Source organism: Canis lupus, chromosome 8 (assembly GCF_003254725.2).
Source record: "Canis lupus dingo isolate Sandy chromosome 8, ASM325472v2, whole genome shotgun sequence".
NCBI lineage: Eukaryota > Metazoa > Chordata > Mammalia > Carnivora > Canidae > Canis > Canis lupus.
In genome coordinates this window covers 62,029,772-62,049,058 of record NC_064250.1, presented here as the reverse complement: position 1 = coordinate 62,049,058, position 19,287 = coordinate 62,029,772, and the positions used below count along the sequence as shown (strand labels likewise).

General features: G+C 38.4%; 1 protein-coding gene across 3 annotated transcripts in view; it reads left to right on the top strand.

The window, feature by feature from the left end:
* Nucleotides 1-19,287, top strand: part of RPS6KA5 (ribosomal protein S6 kinase A5) — a 170,927-nt gene that overhangs the window by 68,892 nt on the left and 82,748 nt on the right. For all 3 annotated transcript variants that reach the window (XM_035719806.2, XM_025442351.3, XM_049113416.1), the window contains one exon: nt 2,596-2,814. In XM_035719806.2, coding sequence (XP_035575699.1) covers nt 2,596-2,814 — 219 coding nt within the window. The remainder of the gene's footprint in view (nt 1-2,595; nt 2,815-19,287) is intronic.

Here is a 19,287-nt window from a genome sequence, read left to right as displayed (position 1 = left end):
GCTTCTCCCTCTGCCTATGTCTCTGCCTCTCTCTCTCTCTCTCTCTCTCTCTCTGTGTGTGTGTGTCTCTCATGAATAAATAAATAAAATCTGAAAAAAGAAAAAATAAGGACCAACAGATAAATATAGAAAGGCCTGTTTCCACTCAATCTAAGGAACATTTTCTAATATTTCCATCTCCCCTCCCCATCAATAAAATCGGCTGCTTTACAAGACTTTTTTCTCTTAAAAGTTAATAGCACTGTGTCCATTCCACCAATAAAACACCCAACCTCTTTTGTCACTTTTATTTAATGTCTGACTTATTTATTTACCTATGAGGTCATTCACTGAAGGGAGGCAGATGGAGCTTAGCTCAGAGTGTGGGTACAGAGCTAGGTGGGCAAGTATGTTCTTCTGTGCTTCACTTTTTCCATCTGTGAAATGGAGGTAATCCTCCTCACTTACTTACAGGGGCGCTGTAAGAATGGAATGGGTTAATAGACCTCTAAAGTATCTCACAAGGTTTCAGATGTCAGGTGCTAACACCCTGCATTCTGTCTGCCTCATGGTCAACACTTACTGGAAGACTAGCTGGGAGACTAGCTACAAATAAGCTGAGCAGCCATCTTCCAGTGATGATGTAGGAAGATTTTCTTTGTTGGAGAGGATGTATGGATAACAGTTTCTAAGGAGCATTCTGGAGATGGGAATCTCAGAGAACAGCAATTCAGGGCAGGTGCCATGTATGTGTAGGGAACACAAGAGCCCCATGCCTCTAGAGGACTTCACTTCCTCCCAAGTTGATATAATGACTGACTCTGGTAGATACAGCACAGTTCGTTAGAATATTTTCCAGTTTCCTTTCAGTGCTTCTGAATGGATGAGCTTTCAGGTTAATTTGTTAGGTTCTGAAAGTTGTCATTTTCTTTTTTTCGGTTCACTTCTACCTAACTAAAATCTCCATCTCTAATTATTTTATTAACAGTGAGATAAGACACAGGCCTTTTGTGAACTTTTTCTGTATTCTAGAATGTGTTTAGTATGTTCATGGTAATGATTTTACTAAAATCCAGGTCATCCGGTCTTGTGAAGACCGGTATTTGTGAAGAATCATTTTATTAAAATCCATTTTGGTAAAAAGCATGGTTCTCTGAAGCTTGAATCAGTCCTGCCAACATCTTACTCAAGGCTTCTAGCCGGTTCCTAAAGTTCCTTGAGCCCATTCCCTTATCCATAAAGTGGAATTACTAAAAGGACCACCTTCACTGGCCATCCCGAGGATTCAGTGAGCCAACATGTGGAATGTGTTTAGCACAGAGGCTGGCATAGACAAGTTCCTTAGGAGGTATTGGTTTTCTTCCTCAGGAGTATTACAGCCTTCTCCAATCCGTATGTGTGTGTATATGGTGTGTTGGTCCTAATTGACTTCCTGATGGATTGACCTGAGTAACACAGAGGGTACAGAGCCCATCCCTCAAAGCTCTCACTGGTTAGTGGATGCACACACAATCATGTGTGGCTTGTGAAGGTGTAGGCAAAGTGCAGGAATGCACTGCCCTGAGTCAGGGCACAGATCGACTCCAGAATGATGGGCTGGCTAAAGTGCTGAACTGCCGAGTGGGACTGGGCTTACCCAATCCAGCGCCATAGAGAGGAACTGGGAACCTACCTCTTTCCTCCCAGGGTCGTTGCCTGCCCCTCTTCTTCCCCCTCTTTTTACCCCTCCCCCTTTCTCTAGGGAAGCAGCCAGGCACACCTGCTCTGATCAAGGAGCACCGTGCTCGTTCCAGTTCCACCACTTGGGGGAGTGGCACCACACACAGGACTGGCCCAACTGAGCCCCAGAGTGGCTTGGTGCCTTAGTGTCCAGAGATGGAAAGGGACCTCTGTCAGGATTGCTTGCCGGTTAGGGTATTTTTAATACTTTTTAAATTTGAAGATCTCTTTTGTTTCTATAATGTCAGCTTATGTTCCTTTAGATTTCTCAAGTATAGAGGGATACTTGAGGTGCTTGATTCAAATATATGAGATTCTTGTTAAGAACTGTTTTCACTTGTTTACATCAATAGCAAGACCTAGAAATTTTATATGTCTAAAATGTCCTAGTTGTTCCAGAATTGGGTTGTGGTTAATTGAGCATAATAACAGCTAGTTTCCTATAGCTAAAAATATTGAGAGAATACCAGTAACATATAACTTTGTCAGCAGTGGTTAGATAAATGCCAAGGTTTAGAAACCTGGAAATATATTTGACATAAAATTGAAGAAATCTATGAAATAATTCTTTTTTAAAAGATTTTATTTATTTTTTTGCAAGAAAGAACAAGCACGAGTGGAGGTGAGGCACAGAGAGAGAAGCAGACTCCTCACTGAGCAGGGAGCCCAACATAGAGCCCTGTCTCAGGATCCTAAGATCATGTCCTGAGCCAAAGACAGATGCTTAACAGACTGAGCCACCCAGAAGCCCCTATGAAAGAACTATCTGGGACAGCAATGAAGATATTTTTTCATCCAAATAGTGTTTGTTTGTTGTGCATTGTAACTTTTAAGTTTCAATAAATTACTGTTCTGTGTGGTATTTTAATTGTTTTTATTTTTTCTTTTCATTTTCAGCTTATGGGAAGGTCTTTCTAGTTCGTAAAATCAGCGGTCACGATGCTGGAAAGCTGTATGCCATGAAAGTCTTAAAAAAGGCCACAATCGTGCAAAAGGCCAAAACCACAGAGCACACGAGGACCGAGCGGCAAGTCCTGGAGCACATCAGGCAGTCGCCATTTTTAGTGACCTTGCACTACGCTTTCCAGACAGAAACCAAACTTCATCTCATTTTAGGTAAGTGTCCATCATCATTAGACTTTTTAACAGGAACACTTTTTCTTGGGTCTTCAGTTGCAAGGAACTCAAAGGGCAGCATACTTCAGACTTAGAAGAAATAAAGTGTTCTGACACTCATTCTTCTCTTTGTGGTGACAATTCCTAGAACACCATGAATTGCTTTGGATTTGGGACTTCCCAACCTGTAGGAATTTATATACGTCTATTCCACATTCCTTTATTAACCCTAAGAAATACTTGGGTCATTAAGAGTGTCTGCTTCCCTGGGCAGTGTGCTTCCACTTAAATGTGAAGTGCTGAATGGTGAAGCTGCAGTCTCTGCTTTAGGAGTTCTTAGGAATGTCTAGGTTTGGGCTGACAAAGGGATATTTATGGAATTCAGTACCTGGGAAAAATAAAAAAGAAAGACTTCTGTTCTTAGAGATGTTTTGCTTTTCTGGTGCTCTGCTAATATTGTACTCTGTCATTGACTATTTCATTTCTTATAATTTTAATTCCATTCTTGTGATAATTTGCATTTATGTATTACCATCTCCTAGTTATCGAACTTTTCTGAGGATTAGATGGGCTAGAATTTCACATAGTGCTCTGTAAGCATTAGCTATTTCTTGAGTGCCTGTGGTATACCAGTACTGTGCTAAGTGTTACCCATGGTGATCACTAACCCTCACAACAGTGCTGCTAGAGTCCCCTCAGTGATGTTGAAGGTCCTAGAGGCTGTATTTCCTAAAGTTATGTATCTTGTGTAAACCTAGGACTGAAGGTTGAAACTTAGGTGTGACATATTTTGAAGTCTGCCAGACAGTACTGCCTATATTCTTTGATTATTGCTAGGACCAACAGGTTCTTAAATATATTTGGCAATTTTATTGAGTGCATTTTGGAAATTATACTTTCATTAATGATACCTAAAATTGCATTCACTTTTTTAGTCATGAAGTTATACTTCAGGTTCAGTTTGCAATGTTTAGTATCAACTAACAATCCTAAATCTATTACATAGAGGCCACACCCTCCCCTGCCTGTCACAGCCCCCATTAACATCATCATCATCATCTGCTTCTTGTGTGTATCTGCTCACCTATGTTCTTTACTCATTCTTAAATATGTATTCCTGGAGTATTTTTACCCAGTTGTAAGAGAGTAGAGCAATTTAATACAATGGTTTCAAATATTCCAGCAGCACAACTCTTATCCTGAGTAAAAACACAAACATTCAAATGGAAAACAAACAGAAATGAGTACCATAGCCTGAACCTGAGCTCAAGGGCACCAGGCCTTACCAGTTTATTTCTATCCCTGCCCTATAAGAACTTCCAGGGAAGCTTTAGGAAGTCCATGAAGACTGGTTGTGAGAAATAATTATCTTGCTCAGGCTTCTCCCTTTACAGTGAATCAGCTCATAAAAGTTAAATCATGTGCCTAAGATCACACAAGTGATAGAAGCCAGAAGTAGCAAGAACCCACCATCCCAGACTCTGCACATCACACGACTTTTCTCTCCCCTCTCCTCTCTCTTCTTCCTGTTTTCTTATCAGAACTCTATTCAACCTTTTTTTTTCTCTTCTTACTGCTTATTATAAATAGTATAGTTTTTGTAAATCATGTTTTTAACTTAAAAGTAGATGAATGGAATATTTTGTATTTGATTTAAAAAGAATAGTTTTTAATAGTGTTGCTTTTTAGCTGTTGGTTCTCCATGAATTTTGTTCTTTGTCAGTGGCCCATAAATAAACAGCTCTACTCTTGCCAGCTCAAGAGTAGAATATGGACTAGAATAGCACATTGGCTCCATCGTGAGTGACACAGTACATTTGGAAAGCATGCCCTCTACTTCCTCTCTGCATAGATATATTTAACATTTCTGTTCGTGCATGTTTCGACTTGAAAGACAAAACTTTTCAGAATCTAAAACAAGACTTTATTGAAAACTGCCATTATGATTCAGTTTGTGGTGCTTAGAATGCAGAGGTCAGTTTTCCAAATATTGTGCTGCTACACCCGTAGTCCTTGTCTTAGTCTGCCCCAGCTCCCATCACAAAATACCACAGATTGGGTGACTGAAACAACAGATTTTATTTCCTCACGGTGCTGGTGGCTGGAAGTCCCTGACCGAGGCGCTGGCAGGGTTGGTTTCCTCTGAGGGCCACGAGGAACATGTCTGCTCCAGGCCTCTCTCCCTGGCTGGCAGATGGCCTGCCTCTGTGCATCACACCCCTAGTGGTGCTGTTCACCCAGACTCTTAGAAGGATACCAGTCAGATTGGACGAGGGCCCACCCTTGATGGTCTCTTTTTATAAAAGTAACTTAATTACCTTTAAAGACCCAATCTCTAAGTATAGTCACATTCTAAGGTACAAGGGGTTAGGGCTTCAGTGCATTCCTTTGGGGGTGGGGTGGGGACACAATTCAGCCCAGAACTGTGTCTGAAGTTTATTGATTAACTGACTTTCTCCAGTTTTGTGTACTATTAGAGGTTAATAGCAAGAATTTTCATGTGGAGCTCTTCAGGGACCCAGCTGACCTTTTTGTCTGAAGAATAATTAAACATTATAGACCTTTTAAAAAAACATGATATCTTTTTAAAACCATTTATTACTACAAAAGCACATCTATGCATATAGAAAGTATGGAAAAGCAATAAATGAAAACATTTTCACTACCTCATTATGTAGCACTTAGTTATTACTTAGTATATATCCTTCTGAATCTGTGTGTCTGTGTGCATTGTACATTTTATCAAATGAGGTTGTCTTGTACCTACTGTTTGTAACCAATGTTTTTTTCAGTTAATGATGTCTGCCTTTCTGGTTAATAAACTCTCATTTAATACCCAGTGGTACCAGTTATCTACTGCTCACAACAAACCACTCTACAATTTACTTTTTCATAGTTTTGTGTGCTGGCTGGGCAGATCTCTGCTATTTGGTTCAGGCATGCTCATGTGGTGCTCAGCTAGCTGAAGAGTTGGCTGGGCTCAAAGCACCAACATGGTTTGACTCTCATGTCTGAAAGTTGGTGCTGGCTGTTGTTTGGGGCACCTCCCTTCTCCTCGTGGCCTCTCATCCTCCAGGGCAATATATCAACTTCTTCAGAGCATGGCAGCCTCAGGGCAGCTCACAAAGCCTCAAGAAGGCTGCCAAGAGGGCAAAGATAGAGGCTACAATCCCTCCCCTGGCCAGGCTCTGGAACTCACACAGACTCACCTCTAACACAAGACCAGCCCAGATTCAGCGGCAGAGAAATAGACTTTGCTAGGATTTTTAAGTTTTTTAGCTTTTTTTTTTTTTTAATTAAGATATACTAGACATATGGCATTATGTTGGTCTTAGGTATATAACGTAATGATTTGATGTTTGTAGGTATTGCAAAATGATTATCACTGTAAATCTAGTTAATGTCCCTCACCCACATAGTTACAGAATTTTGTTGTTATGATGAGAACTTTGAAGATTTAACCTCTTAGCAAGTTTCAGATGTACCATACAGCGCTGTTACCTATAGTTGCTGTGCTGTGCATTACATCTCCATGACTCACTTATCTTACAACTGAAAGTTTGTACCTTTTGTCTCCCTTCACCCATGTCACCTCCCTCCCCCCACCTTTGTCTCTGGCAACCACCTAACTGTTCTCTATACTTACAGGCTTGGTTTTGTTTGTTTTTTGTGTGTCACTTTAAGGATTCCACATATAAATGATTTCATATGATACTCATCTTTGTCTAATTTATTTCACTTAGTGTAATGCCCTCAGGGTCCATCCATGTTGTCACAAATGACACAATTTCATTCTTTTATCTGACTAATACTCCACTGTATATTCATATACCACGTTTTCTTTATCCATTTACTTGCTAATGGACACTTGTTTCCGTATCTTGGCTATTGTAAGTAATGCTGCGGTGAACATGAGGGTGCAGATAACTTTTTGAGTTAGCATTTTTGTCTTCTTCAGATAAATACCCAGAAGTAGAGTTGGTGGATCATATAGTACTTCTGTTTTTGATTTTTTTTTAATATTTTTTTTAAGTGAGCTCCACACCCAGTGTGGAGCCCAGACTCACAACCCCAAGATCAAGAGCCGCATGCTCTACTGAATGAACCTGACAAGAAACCCCTCTGTTTTTAATTTTTTGAGGAACCTCCATACTGTCTTCCACAGTGGCTGCACCAGTTTATATTCCCACCAACAGTGCATGAGGGTTCCCTTTTCACCACATCCTTGCCAAAGACTTCACTTCCTGGTGAGGAGACTGCAAATATTTGTGGCTATCTACCACATAGGTCCATATTCACTTTTCACTAATTGTCATATAGTATCCTTTACAGCTGATTTGTCCAAACCCTGGTCCAGTCCAGAAACATACACTTGGCTGTAACATGCACTTCCTTAATGTTTCTTAATCTGGAGCACTCCCTTTTTTATATTGGTCTGAGAAAATATCCTGTAGTATCTGTTAGCTCATCCCTCTCTCTCTGCTGAATTCTAGTAATTGGGTAGTTAGATCTAGTCTTGCTAGATTGACATTAAAGGTTTTAGCTAGAATAAATCATAGGTGATGTTGCGTGTTTCATACTGTATCATGTCAGGAGAAACCTATTATCTGGTTGTTAGTAATGCAAAGACTGAATTACAGAGATGACAGTCTGCTCCCCTTATAACAGGGCTATGTTTTTCCCTTAGGAGTGAAAATAACTTGTGTGATGTTTTGACACTTCATGGCTTTAACAATTAACACTTGATAATTACTTGCTTAAACCAGCTCTTTAATTATGAGTCGCAAAATGGTGATTTTCTAAATCTATCATTTCTTCTATATTTATTGGCTGGAGTTTTTTCTTTTCTTTCTTTCTTTTTTTGTCAAGTACAGCTTTCTGTCATCCACTGTCATTCCTTGGTTACCCTGAGATAGTTTCTAATGGAAAGGCAAGAATCACTCCCTTTACCTGTCAGTATTCAAAGTAAGACGTTAAGAAGCTAACTCAAATGGGGCTATATTTCAGAGTACCTGACACCGACTCCCGTCAGTCATAAGCAGAGGTAGCTTGCTCTGCTTCCTGTTCTGAATGTTCTTTTTTTTTTTTTTTTTTCACTTAGCAGGGTATCCTAGAGCTCAGGCTGCACAAGTTTGTAAAGGTCTTGTTCTTTTTTATTGCTTCGTAGTATGCCATTCTGTGTTCCATAGTGTGCATGACCAGCTCCCTATTAGAAATGGGAGAGCTTGCTATATGTTGGCAACTTGAACTCCAATAAAAAGAAATTAAAAAAAAAAAAAGAAATGGGAGAGCTAGTTCTAATCTTTTTGTTGTTGTTGTTGCTTTGGGTATTACATGCACATATCATTTCCCACCTCCAGAGGAAAAAACTATAGGCTTGATTCCTGGAAGGGGATGACTAAATCTGTATTTTGCGCGATCTTTCCATTGGAGTTGTACCATTTTACACTCCTGCCAGCAATTGTACTTCCACGCAGCATTGTCAAACTTGCAGATATTTATTTACCTGTCCCATAGATGAAGAGTGGCGGCTCCCTGTTAGGCTAACATGCATTCTTTTTCTTAGTGAGAGTGAATATCTCTGCTTGTGTTTAAAAGGTCTTTTTTTTTTCTTGAGAATTATTTATTTGCAACCTTTGGCTATATTTTTGTTTCTTAATTTTCGAGGAGCTGTTAGAGTAACCATTTGCAATATCATTGTAAAAATTTCCCTGCTTTCTATTTGTCTCTTTACTTTATGATGGTTTTACCATGTAAAACATTTAAATTTATGTGTAGTGAAATTTCTTTTGAAACTATTTTTATGGCTTATGGATTTTCAGTCATAAGCCATGAAAGATCTTCTCAACTTTGAGGTTATAAAAGAGTTCACCAGTGTTTTTTCCCAGTGCTCGTATAGTTTTATTTTTTGCATCAAGTATTTTGATATATGGGAACATAAAATTGTATCCAACCTAATATTTTTCAAATGGCTCCTAGTTTTCCCAGCACCACTTAGTGAAAAGTCCCAAGTTTACACTGACTTGAGGATCTGCCTTTCTCATATTTTAAATTCTCATATATAGTAGGGTCTGTTTCTTGATACTTTGTTGAGTTTGGTTTGTTGAATCATCTGCCATAATCATACTGTTTTAGTTTATCAGAGTTCTACAGGGTGCTTTAATACCTTACAAGGCTAGTCCCCCTTATCTCTTATTGCTCTTATTTTTGAGAACCTTTTGGGGGTGCATCATGTTTGTTTATTTTTTAACAAGAACTTTAGAATCAAATTGTATATTTCTAGGGTAAGGGGAGTTTGTTAGGGTGTTTTGATTTGATTTGATTTTTTTGAGAGAGAGAGTGAGTGTGTGTGTGCAAGGTGGGGTGGGCAGAGGGAGAGGAAGAGAGAGAATCCTAAGCAGGCTCCATGCACAAAGCAGAGCTGAACGTGGGGTGGATCTCATGACCCTGAGATCACAACATGAGCCGAAACCAAGAGTCCAACACTTAACAGGTGCCCTGGGATTGTTATAAATTTTTTTAAAAATTTAGGGAGGGGCACTTGGGTGATGCAGTAAGTTAAGCATTGGACTCCTGGTTTTGGCTCGGGTCGTGATCTTAGGGTCATGAGATTGAGCCCTGTGTTGGGCTCTACACTCAGCACAGATTCTGCTTGAGAATCTCTCTCCCTCTGCCCCACCCACTCATGTTCCCTCTCTTTCAAATAAATAAACCTAAAAAAATATTAGAATTGACATTTTTATGACACTAGTTATTCCTGTGTTAAGAACATGGTAAATCTTATTTGTTAAAATCTACTTCTGAGACCTTTGGGAGTATTTTGTCCTTTTCCTCCTACCCAAATTTAAGTTAATCTTAGATATTCTGTCAATGTATAGCTGTTGTATGTGGGGTTTCCCTTCCACCATATCTTCTAGCTGAGAGCTGATAGTCTTTGTATGTTGATTTTATACCCTACTGTCTCACTGCACTTTCTTAGCCTCCCGCAGTTCTTGTATCCTGCCCTGTTCTTTCTCAGCCTGCCCACAGCACGCTGCTTGGTTTTGTCTCAGTTTTGCTGAAGGAACAGGTTATGGGATTTATGATCATTCTGGCTGCTCTTTGGGAGCAGATGTGAGATTCATGTCTAGTTACTACCATACTTCTCCTAGGATTCATGGGGATTTCTTGACCAGTGTTGTTCCATTAGGATAACGTTTGCCTAATTGATGCCAGCTTCTCCAAATGATAAAATTATTATAATGTCAGTATTATCTTGACAAATGCTTACCTTTGACATTTGCCAGCTACGGAGTACAGTTTTCCAATCAGAACTGAGTGTGTACCATTGTTTCCTACAACACACTTTCTTTAATTGCCATTGCCTTCCATTCATTTCTGTGGTTTCTGTGGTCTTCTAACCCAGGGCCCAGGAGCAGTGACTAGACTTCTCCTATGGGCTGTAATTTGTTGGCTGCTCCTGTAAACCCATGGATTAGGAGTCACATTTCTGGTTTTTTTTTTTTTTTTTAATTCTACACTATTATATCCTCTTAGGCTCTGTTGTAATTTATATCTAGTGGCATCATAAGGATTTAATGGGTTTTCTCCTTTATATACATTTTTTAGCCTTTCTCAAGTCTTATGACATGCAGACCATACTTCCTTTTATAACATTTTCTGTACCTCTCTCTGGTTACAATAAGAAATGTACAGATATTTTCATCTGTTCTCTCTCTCTCTCTCTCTCAAAACTTGTATTCATTTTTAACAGTGGGAGGGACTTCTATGTGGGAAATAATCTATAAAAACAATCTTTCTTTTGGTGTTCTCTGATCTGTTAGTGGTAATTTTGTCAAAATTCCAACTGATTTTTGACTGTGTAAACTACCGGATTTATCAGTGGAATTAAAACACTAAAGAAGACAGAAGAAGCAAGTCCCAAAGTGTTTTATAAAGGTGATGCCAAGGAGCATCGTTAATAATGAGTGCCACCCCAGCCTTGTAGACAGTTCTGTCACCGTGAATCATCCTTTCAATATGAATTAAAGGTATTTAAAGCATTAAAGTTTTACTTCTGAATATTAATATCATCTCAAAATTTACAAGGTGAGGATGTTGCTGAGGTGGTAAGAGTTGGAGTGGATTGTGATACATTGTAGTCAGTAGTATGTAGCAAAATGGTACCTGAAGGGGGTGCCTTGCTTTGGAGTAAATATGACTGATTCACAGTAGATAGAGATGTCTTAGAACTTTGTAACGATTTGGATAAGCTAGAATGCAGTCACAAGGAGGTGCTATTAGAATATTGAGCTAAAACTAAAAGAAAAAATAACTAAGATGACTGTGGCATGACGTTAAAAAGAAATTATTTTCAGGTGTGTGTGGTACATCGTGTTAAGACTGTACTTGAGATACAAGACAAGACGAGGCATAATCAAGAGAGATTTGGGTGGCCTGGAGGAGGGGAGAGTAGGTGGAAATGAGAACTGGAATGTGTAGGAGTTAACATGTTTGAGGCCAATCTGAAGGAAGAGAAAAATCTGTAGGAAAACAAGATAAAGGAAGGCCAAGTAATAGTGCATGGTGAGAGTAAGGGGGGAAGCGCAGGCATGGGACTAAAAGCAGTGAGCCCTTTGGAACTTGCCACCCTAAGAAGAAACATGAGAGAGAAATGCCAAATCAGAGAATTTGAGATTAAAAAGTTTAGAGGGGTACCTGGGTGGCTTAGTCAGTTGAGCATCGACTCCTGATTTCAGCTCAGGTCATGATCTCAGGGTGGTGAGATCGAGCCCCACACTGGGCTCTATGCTGGGCGTGGAGCCTGCTTAAGTCTCTCTACCTCTGGCCCTTCTGCTTGTTCTCTCTCACTCTCTTTCTCTCGAAATAAATAATTCTTAAGGAAGGTTAGATGACTAGAGGTCAGAGTATTACTAGAAATAAGTAGGTCTTTGGAGAGTGAAAGCAGAACTAACAGATCTTTCTTTGAAAGCAGATTTCACCTTTCTTGTCTGTTCATTTTGCTTCCCCTTCTGCCAGCTGATTTCTCTAAGATTGCATAAACAAAACATAGCCTTAAAAAGTTGACCCAACTCTTTCCATGGTTATCATTTTTTTTTATCCTCAGTGGAAAATAGTGCTATGTAGGTCATTTCTGAATCTTCAGTAACATTTGAGGACTCATCACACTCAGTATCTCAAGTGAATTTCAGTTTCTCCACCTCTTAGTAGAAGCACATAACCTAAGAACAGTGGAGAGTGTTCTGGGTTCAACAGTAAGTCAAGTCAGATGCAGAGGTCTTGAGCTGCTGAAACTGTCCTCTACCAACTAACAATGTATGTTCCTTCTCAACGAAGTTAATTTGTTCTGTGTTCTTAATTCTCTTAGAGCATGACTTCTCAACAGTGATGCTCATAGTGTGAATAGAAAAGTTGTGGCAAATACTTAGAAGTGATTTTAAATACCTATTGTTTTGTTTTGAAATTGAAATAATTAAATAATATGTAGACAGTAATAATTGTGATTGAGAGCAGATGTTATTTACTTTCATGTTAATCCCATGATATATTTTCCCAGCCTAATTGAAATATAGTTGACACATAACATTATTAGTTCAAGATGCACAACATAATGATTTGACGTTTGTATGTTGCAAAATGATTACCACAGTGAATTTAGTTAACATTATCACCTCACATAGTTGATTTTTTTTTTTTTTTTTTTGACGAGAGCTTTTAAGATCTACTCTCTTAGCAACTTTCAAATATACAATACAGTATTGTTAGTGAGAGCCCCATCCTTCCTGAACTATGTGAATAATTTTGATTTGGGGAGTTGCTGGAATCCTGGAAATTTTGTGGGGATATCCAGTTCCGCTTCTTAAGATTAATTCATTGCTTTGAAAAATAAATTTACTTGCTTAAAGGCTAAATTTCTCTTCCATCTCCACCCACTTTCCTGTACACACACACACACACACACACAGACACACATAACATACAGTGTGTTATTTTAAATCCAAAAAGGAAATATGATTGAAGATGGGGTAACCTTACAACAACAAAATAAAAAATCTACCTGATATTAGTAAATATTTGTGTAAATTAAATGTCATTGAAATAAGACATAAATTGCATCCCTCATATGAAAAATAAAATTGACCTAAAGGAACATCATGTTAGTAAAATAGAGAAAAACTGGGTGTTATATGAAACTGATGAATCATTGAAAACTGCATCTGAAACTAATGATTTAGTATATGTTGGCTAATTGAATTTAAATTAAAAAATAGAGAAAAAGATTTTTTATTTTATTTTTTATTTTGGAGAGAGAGAAAACAAGCATGTGGGAGGGGGGAGTGCAGAAGAAGAGGGGGAGAAACAATTCCAAGTAGGCTCCACACCCAGTGCAGAGCCCGACTTGAGGCTCGATCTCACAACCCTGAGATCATGACCTGAGTTGAAACTAAGAGTCGGATACTTAACCAACTGAGCCACCCAGGTGCTCAGAGAAAAAGATTTTTTTTAAAAAAAAGGAAACTAGAATTCAACATTGCAATTTTTTTTAAAGATTTATTTATTTATTTATTTATTCATTCATTCATTCATGATAGACATAGAGAGAGAGAGAGGCAGAGACACAGGAGGAGGGAGAAGCAGGCTCCATGCCAGGAGCCCGATGCGGGACTCGATCCCAGGACTCCAGGATTGCACCCTGGGCCAAAGGTAGGCGCTAAACCGCTGAGCCATCCAGGGATCCCAACATTGCAATTTTTAGTCATTTTCTACAAGGACATAATGCACTACAGTATTAGAATTGTTTCACATTTGGTGGGAGTCTTTAGGACCATAACGTGTTATCTCTAGACATAAACTTCACCTAAACTTCTGGGTGAAGCCTTTTCCTCCATAGTCCACGGGCCTAATACCGAGCCACTTTAGAAGCACAGGTGCCCTTACAGGACTTGAAAGTTGAAGAATACGTGATGGCTCATATGAGAGATGTTCTGTGGGTTCAAATTTTTCAGGTTCACTCTATGGGTTTCCTGGAGGACTCTGGGATATTGGCCCCGATAGTACAAGAGGTGAACTCCTTCAAGATATTGTCAGTTCTAAAACTCTTCATTCATGCTAAAAATTGTGCCTGCTTACTGTGTGCCCGGTGCTTGGAAATAGTAGCAAACCACCTAGACAAGATTCTTGACCTCAGAGCCTTGTAATCTAAAAGGGGGAAAGACATTAAATAAGTTAGTACACAATTAAGTAATTAATTGAAATAAGTAGTTGGAAGGAAATGTAGAAGGCACTGATGAAAGCACATAATGAAAACACGTAGGTCTAGTTGGGGTTGTCAGGCAAGACCTTCCCAGAAAAGTGACATCTTAAGTGTAATTTACGAGGAAGAATAGAAAGTAGATGAGGAACAGAAGGGATAGGGAAGAACATTCCAGGCACAGGGCTCCACCAGCCTGTGTATAGTCTGAAGACAGGACACAGCAGTAAGAGGGCTACAGAAGGTCAGTGTGAACCCAGTGGGAAGAGTCCTGTGCAGCATGGTTGTGAGGTCAAATCATGTGGGGCTTTTAAATCTTGGAGTGACTTTGAGCAAGTCCCTTGGTTACAAGCATGATCTGCAACTTACTGATGTTTCCATTAGCCTTTTCTGCGTAACAGACTAGCCCAAATTAAGTGGTGTTAATACAGCCATTTGGGGGTATTATTTCAGCTATTTGAAGGTCCATTTCAGCGAGGCCCGCAGGAATGGTTCCCCAGTCTCATTTTGCTTTCCTTGAAATCTTTCTCTTGGTTTGCAAAGTGCAGCTGAAAAGCCAAATAATGCCAGAACTAAAAAGCATCCATTGACTAATGACACAAGGTTGTTTTTAACCTCAGTCTGTGGTGGTATCATGAAGGTAGAAGTTGTTCTGTAGTGTGTGAAGGAGTGAAGAGAGCCTGCAGTAGGCAGAAGGGTGGCCACCCCAAAATGCTAACATCTTAATCCTCAGAACCTGTGAATACATTGGGTTACATGACAGATGAGAATTAAAATTGCAGGTGGAATTAAAATTGTTGGTCAGCTAACCTGAAAATAGGGAGATTTTCCTGGATTATCTGAGTGGGCCCAGTGAAATTACAAGGGGGTTTAAAAGTGTAAGAGGAAGGCAGAAGAATGGAGATATGATTGCAGAAGAGGTTAGAGTCACAGTGTGAGAAGTGACTGGATTGTCATTGCTGCCTTTGAGGACGGAGGGGACCACGAGCCACAGAGTGTAGGCGGCCTCTTGAAGTTGGAAAAGACCAGGAAACAAGACTTTCCCCAAAACTTCCAGAATAGACGCAGCACTACCGACACCTTGATTTTAGCCCAATGACATGCATGTCAGACTTCTGATCTATAGCATGAAGTCATAAATTTGTCTTAAGCCATTAGATCTATAGTAATTTGTTAAAGCAGCAATAGGAAGTGAACAGAGGGTAAGTAAGGAGAGTCAGATATCCACATAGACACTCCAAAGAAGTCTTTGAAGGAAGAAAGAAGAAAGAAACGATGGGACATGCAAGATTTAGGGTAGATGGTAGTGTGTTTTAAAATGGGAGACATTTTGTGATTTTGAATTTTCACATTATTTCTGTGATTTCTGAGTTATTTTTATGCTTCTAGAGACACAGCATCAGAATGCTCATCTGGCACTCCCAACTACTATCACATAAAAATCTTTAAAAGCAAGTTAATTGCACTTGAATAAAAATCACATATATCTGCATCTTTAAAACTTGATTGCACTAAAATATCAATTCTATAAATTTCTCTTTAGCTTAATACTGACTAAAACAAATTATACCCTAATAGTACTTTATGATAATATATGTTAAGCATTTATAAGCCTTGAAATTATGCTTACATTGAGAAAATAGATGTCCAGGCACCATAAATTTTAATTTTATGTTTAAATCATTACAATTAAACTTGGTGTTGTTTTTCAGTCCTATAAGTTGTAATTGATCTGTGTAAATAATAACAGTAGTTAATAATCACCATGCAATAAGTGCTTACTGTACCTCTGGCTAAGTTTAACTCTCCATAGCTCATTGAATCCATATGATAATCTTACATGGGAGTTGGAATTATTTATATTCACATTTTATGGATATAGAATTGAGCCATTAAACATAAAAAGATCCATTTAGCAAATATAAAAGAATTGAGATAGAATCATTTTTTAATCTTAGGTTGGCTTTATTGTGATTTTTTGTATAAATCTCTGCTTTTTAAAATAATTTTTTAAAATTTGCATATAGTTGCATTAGTTTCAGGTGTTCAACATAGTGATTCAACTTTTCTATATGTTTTGCTACCTCACCACAAGTATAGCTAGCTCCCATCTGTTAACCATGCAGCGCTCTTACAATAACATTGACTATGCTGTGCTTTTTTGATGTGCTGTGCTTTTTTTTTTTTTTTTTTTGTGCTGTGCTTTTTGTCGTCATGTCTTATTCATTTCGTAACTGAAACCTTATTGACCCATTTTGCCCATCTCTCCCCTCCCTTCCCTCTGGCAGCCGTCAGTTTGTTCTCTATATTTAAAAGTCTGATTCTGCTTCTTGTTTATTCATTTGTTTTGTTTTTTAGATTCACATATGTGTGAAATCTGGTAGTACTTCTTTTTCTCAGTCTGACTTATTTCATTTGCTGTAATATCCTCTAGGTCCATCCTTGTTGTGGTAAATAGGAAGATATCATTTCTTATGGCTGAGTGGTATTCCGTTATATAAATATACTACATCTTCCTCATCCATTTGTCTGTCAGTGAATACTTCAGTTGCTTCCATATATTGGCTCTTGTAAGGAATGGTGCAATAAATGTAGGGGTGCATATATCTTTTCGAATTTGTGTTTACATTTTCTTTGGGTAAATACCCAGGAGTGGAATTACTGGATTGTATGGTAGTTTTATTTTTAATTTTTTGAGGCACCTCCACACTGTTTTCCGCAGTAGCTACGCTGGTTTGCATTCCCACCAGCAGTGCACAAGAGTTCATCTTTCTCCACATCCTCACCAACAATGATTATCTTTTGTCTTTTTGAGTCTAGCCATTCTGACAGGCGTAAGGTGATAATCTCATTATGGTTTTGATGTGTATTTCGTTGAAGATTAGTGATGTTGAGCACTTTTTCATGTGTCAGTTGACCCCCTGGTTACCTTCTTTGGAAAAACATTTATTCATGTTCTCTGTTTTTTAATCCAACTGTTTTTGGTATTGAGTTGTATAAGTTCTTTATATATTTTTTACATTGACCCCTTGACATATAATTATTTTCATATAAGAAGCTCTTTTTTCTTTTTTTAAGAAGCTTCTTTTCATTTGCTCTAGGAACCAGGAGTCTATACAGGCATCATTTAAGGGATTCCATTGTGTGGGCCATGAAATATATATATCAAGTCCAGCTGCTGCACACTCTCAGATTTTCTTTCCCTCTTCTTTATTTTGCACCTGAAAAATTTTTTATCTTGGAAATGCTTATCAGATTGGTAAAAATTTAAACATAATGATAATATCAAGAGTTGGTGAGAACTTGTTTTTTTTAAGGCATTCATTTATTGTTGGTGGAGAATATAAGTGGCTATAAGCTTTTTTGAGGAAAATACTTATAAAATACTGTCAGCAATTATGAAAATTTAATATGTAAGTATTAGCAATTTAATTCTGTGAATCTGTCCTACTAATTTATACCTGACCAGGCAAACCTAGTCCAGCTGATATAGAGAAGGTATGGTGGAATTAGAAAATCATCATTGGATTGTAGATGAGTAGGCAGTAGTTTGATGGGAATAGGATATTTCTACATAGTCTCAATTCATCTCCCCACAATTTACCAGTTAATTGCAAAAGGAAACAGAGTAACTTTACTATGGAGAAACCTGGCAAACACCATACTAATGATATGATCTAAACTAACATCAGTATTGGGAAAACTAGCTTCACATGCTTATTGATATTTTCTAAGACAAGTAACATTATTTCATTGATATTCCTTCCAAGAGTGCATAACCTGCACCTGATCATGAGAAAACAAATGAAATTGAGGGTTGAAGTCCACACAATAACCGAACTATTCTTTTCATCGATATAAGATCAAGAAAGAAAGAAAGACCGAAGGTCCAGACTAAAGACCGTATCTCCAGTGCATTGTATGGTCATAAACCAAATGCCGGACTGGAAATAAAAGTAGCTAGAGAGAGCATTAGTGGGACAAATGACAAAATTTGAAAGAGTGTAAACTAGATAATAGTTGATTTTTAAAAAGAAAAGATTTTATTTTTAAGCAATCTCCACACCCAACATGGGCTCAAACTCACAACCCAGAGATCAAGAGCTCAAACTCACAACCCAGAGATCAAGAGTCGCATGGTCTACTGACTCAGCACTCCGGGCCCCCCTAGATAATGGTGTTTTTATCCTAAAGTTTCTGATCTTTATAATTATACTGTGGTTCTAGGAAAGGTTTTTTTTTTTTTTTCCTTAGGATATGCACACTGAAGGATTTAGGGGTAGGAGTGTCATGTCTCCAACTTATTCTCACGAGGAGTATGCACATATATGAAAACATGAGAGATAGAATACAAAAGCAAATGAAACAAAATGTAAACAGTTGGTGAATCTGCATAATAGTTACGGAGATTCCTTGTACAGTTCTTGCAAATATTTTTGTAAGTGTGAAATTTTATCAAGATAAGTTTAAAAATAAACACTATCCAGAGGTAAGGCATTATGAGCTAGGAAAAAATTTTTTAAATAGGGCCCAGATGTACTGACAGTTCTCACCAGCCTTCCTTGACTAAAGAGAATGCCAGATTTCATGTCACTGTCTCATATAATGTAAGCCTGTAGAACACGGTCCGAGTATAACAGCAAAATAGCGTTACTGAATTTTATAGCTCTCTTCTGCTCTTTGTCTAAAGCCATTCTAGCATATCCAGAAAGATATATGGATTACATGCATGGCCTTGGTATGTATTATTTCTCACAACTGAGTATTTGATGAGATTTGGACACCAGACAATTTGAGGTTCTGATCTCTGGCAGGAACCTAGATGGTACCACTTCTGTGTTGCCAAATTCAGATTCCTTTGCTTTAACAGGCAGGTGGGCTAAGGTGATGGCGTTTTAGGAAAACTTAAGGTGCCTTCCACAGTTGGGGATATTTCTGTGGGCATGGCTAAGTACCCCCCCCCTTTAAAAGAAAAGAAAAAAAAAACAGCCCAGGGTTCATTCCTGTAAGATAGAAATTAACTCTCTTAAATTATGTGCCATAAATGTATCAGTGATAATTTTAGCTTGGCACATTATCAGAAAAGATTGAAACTCATTATTTACTGTGCCTATTAAAAAAAACAAACCAACCAACCTCAGGGGCTCAGGTTAAGTATCTGCTTTGCGCTCAGGTCATGATCTCAGGACCCTGGGATCGAGCCCTGCATTGGGCTCCTTACT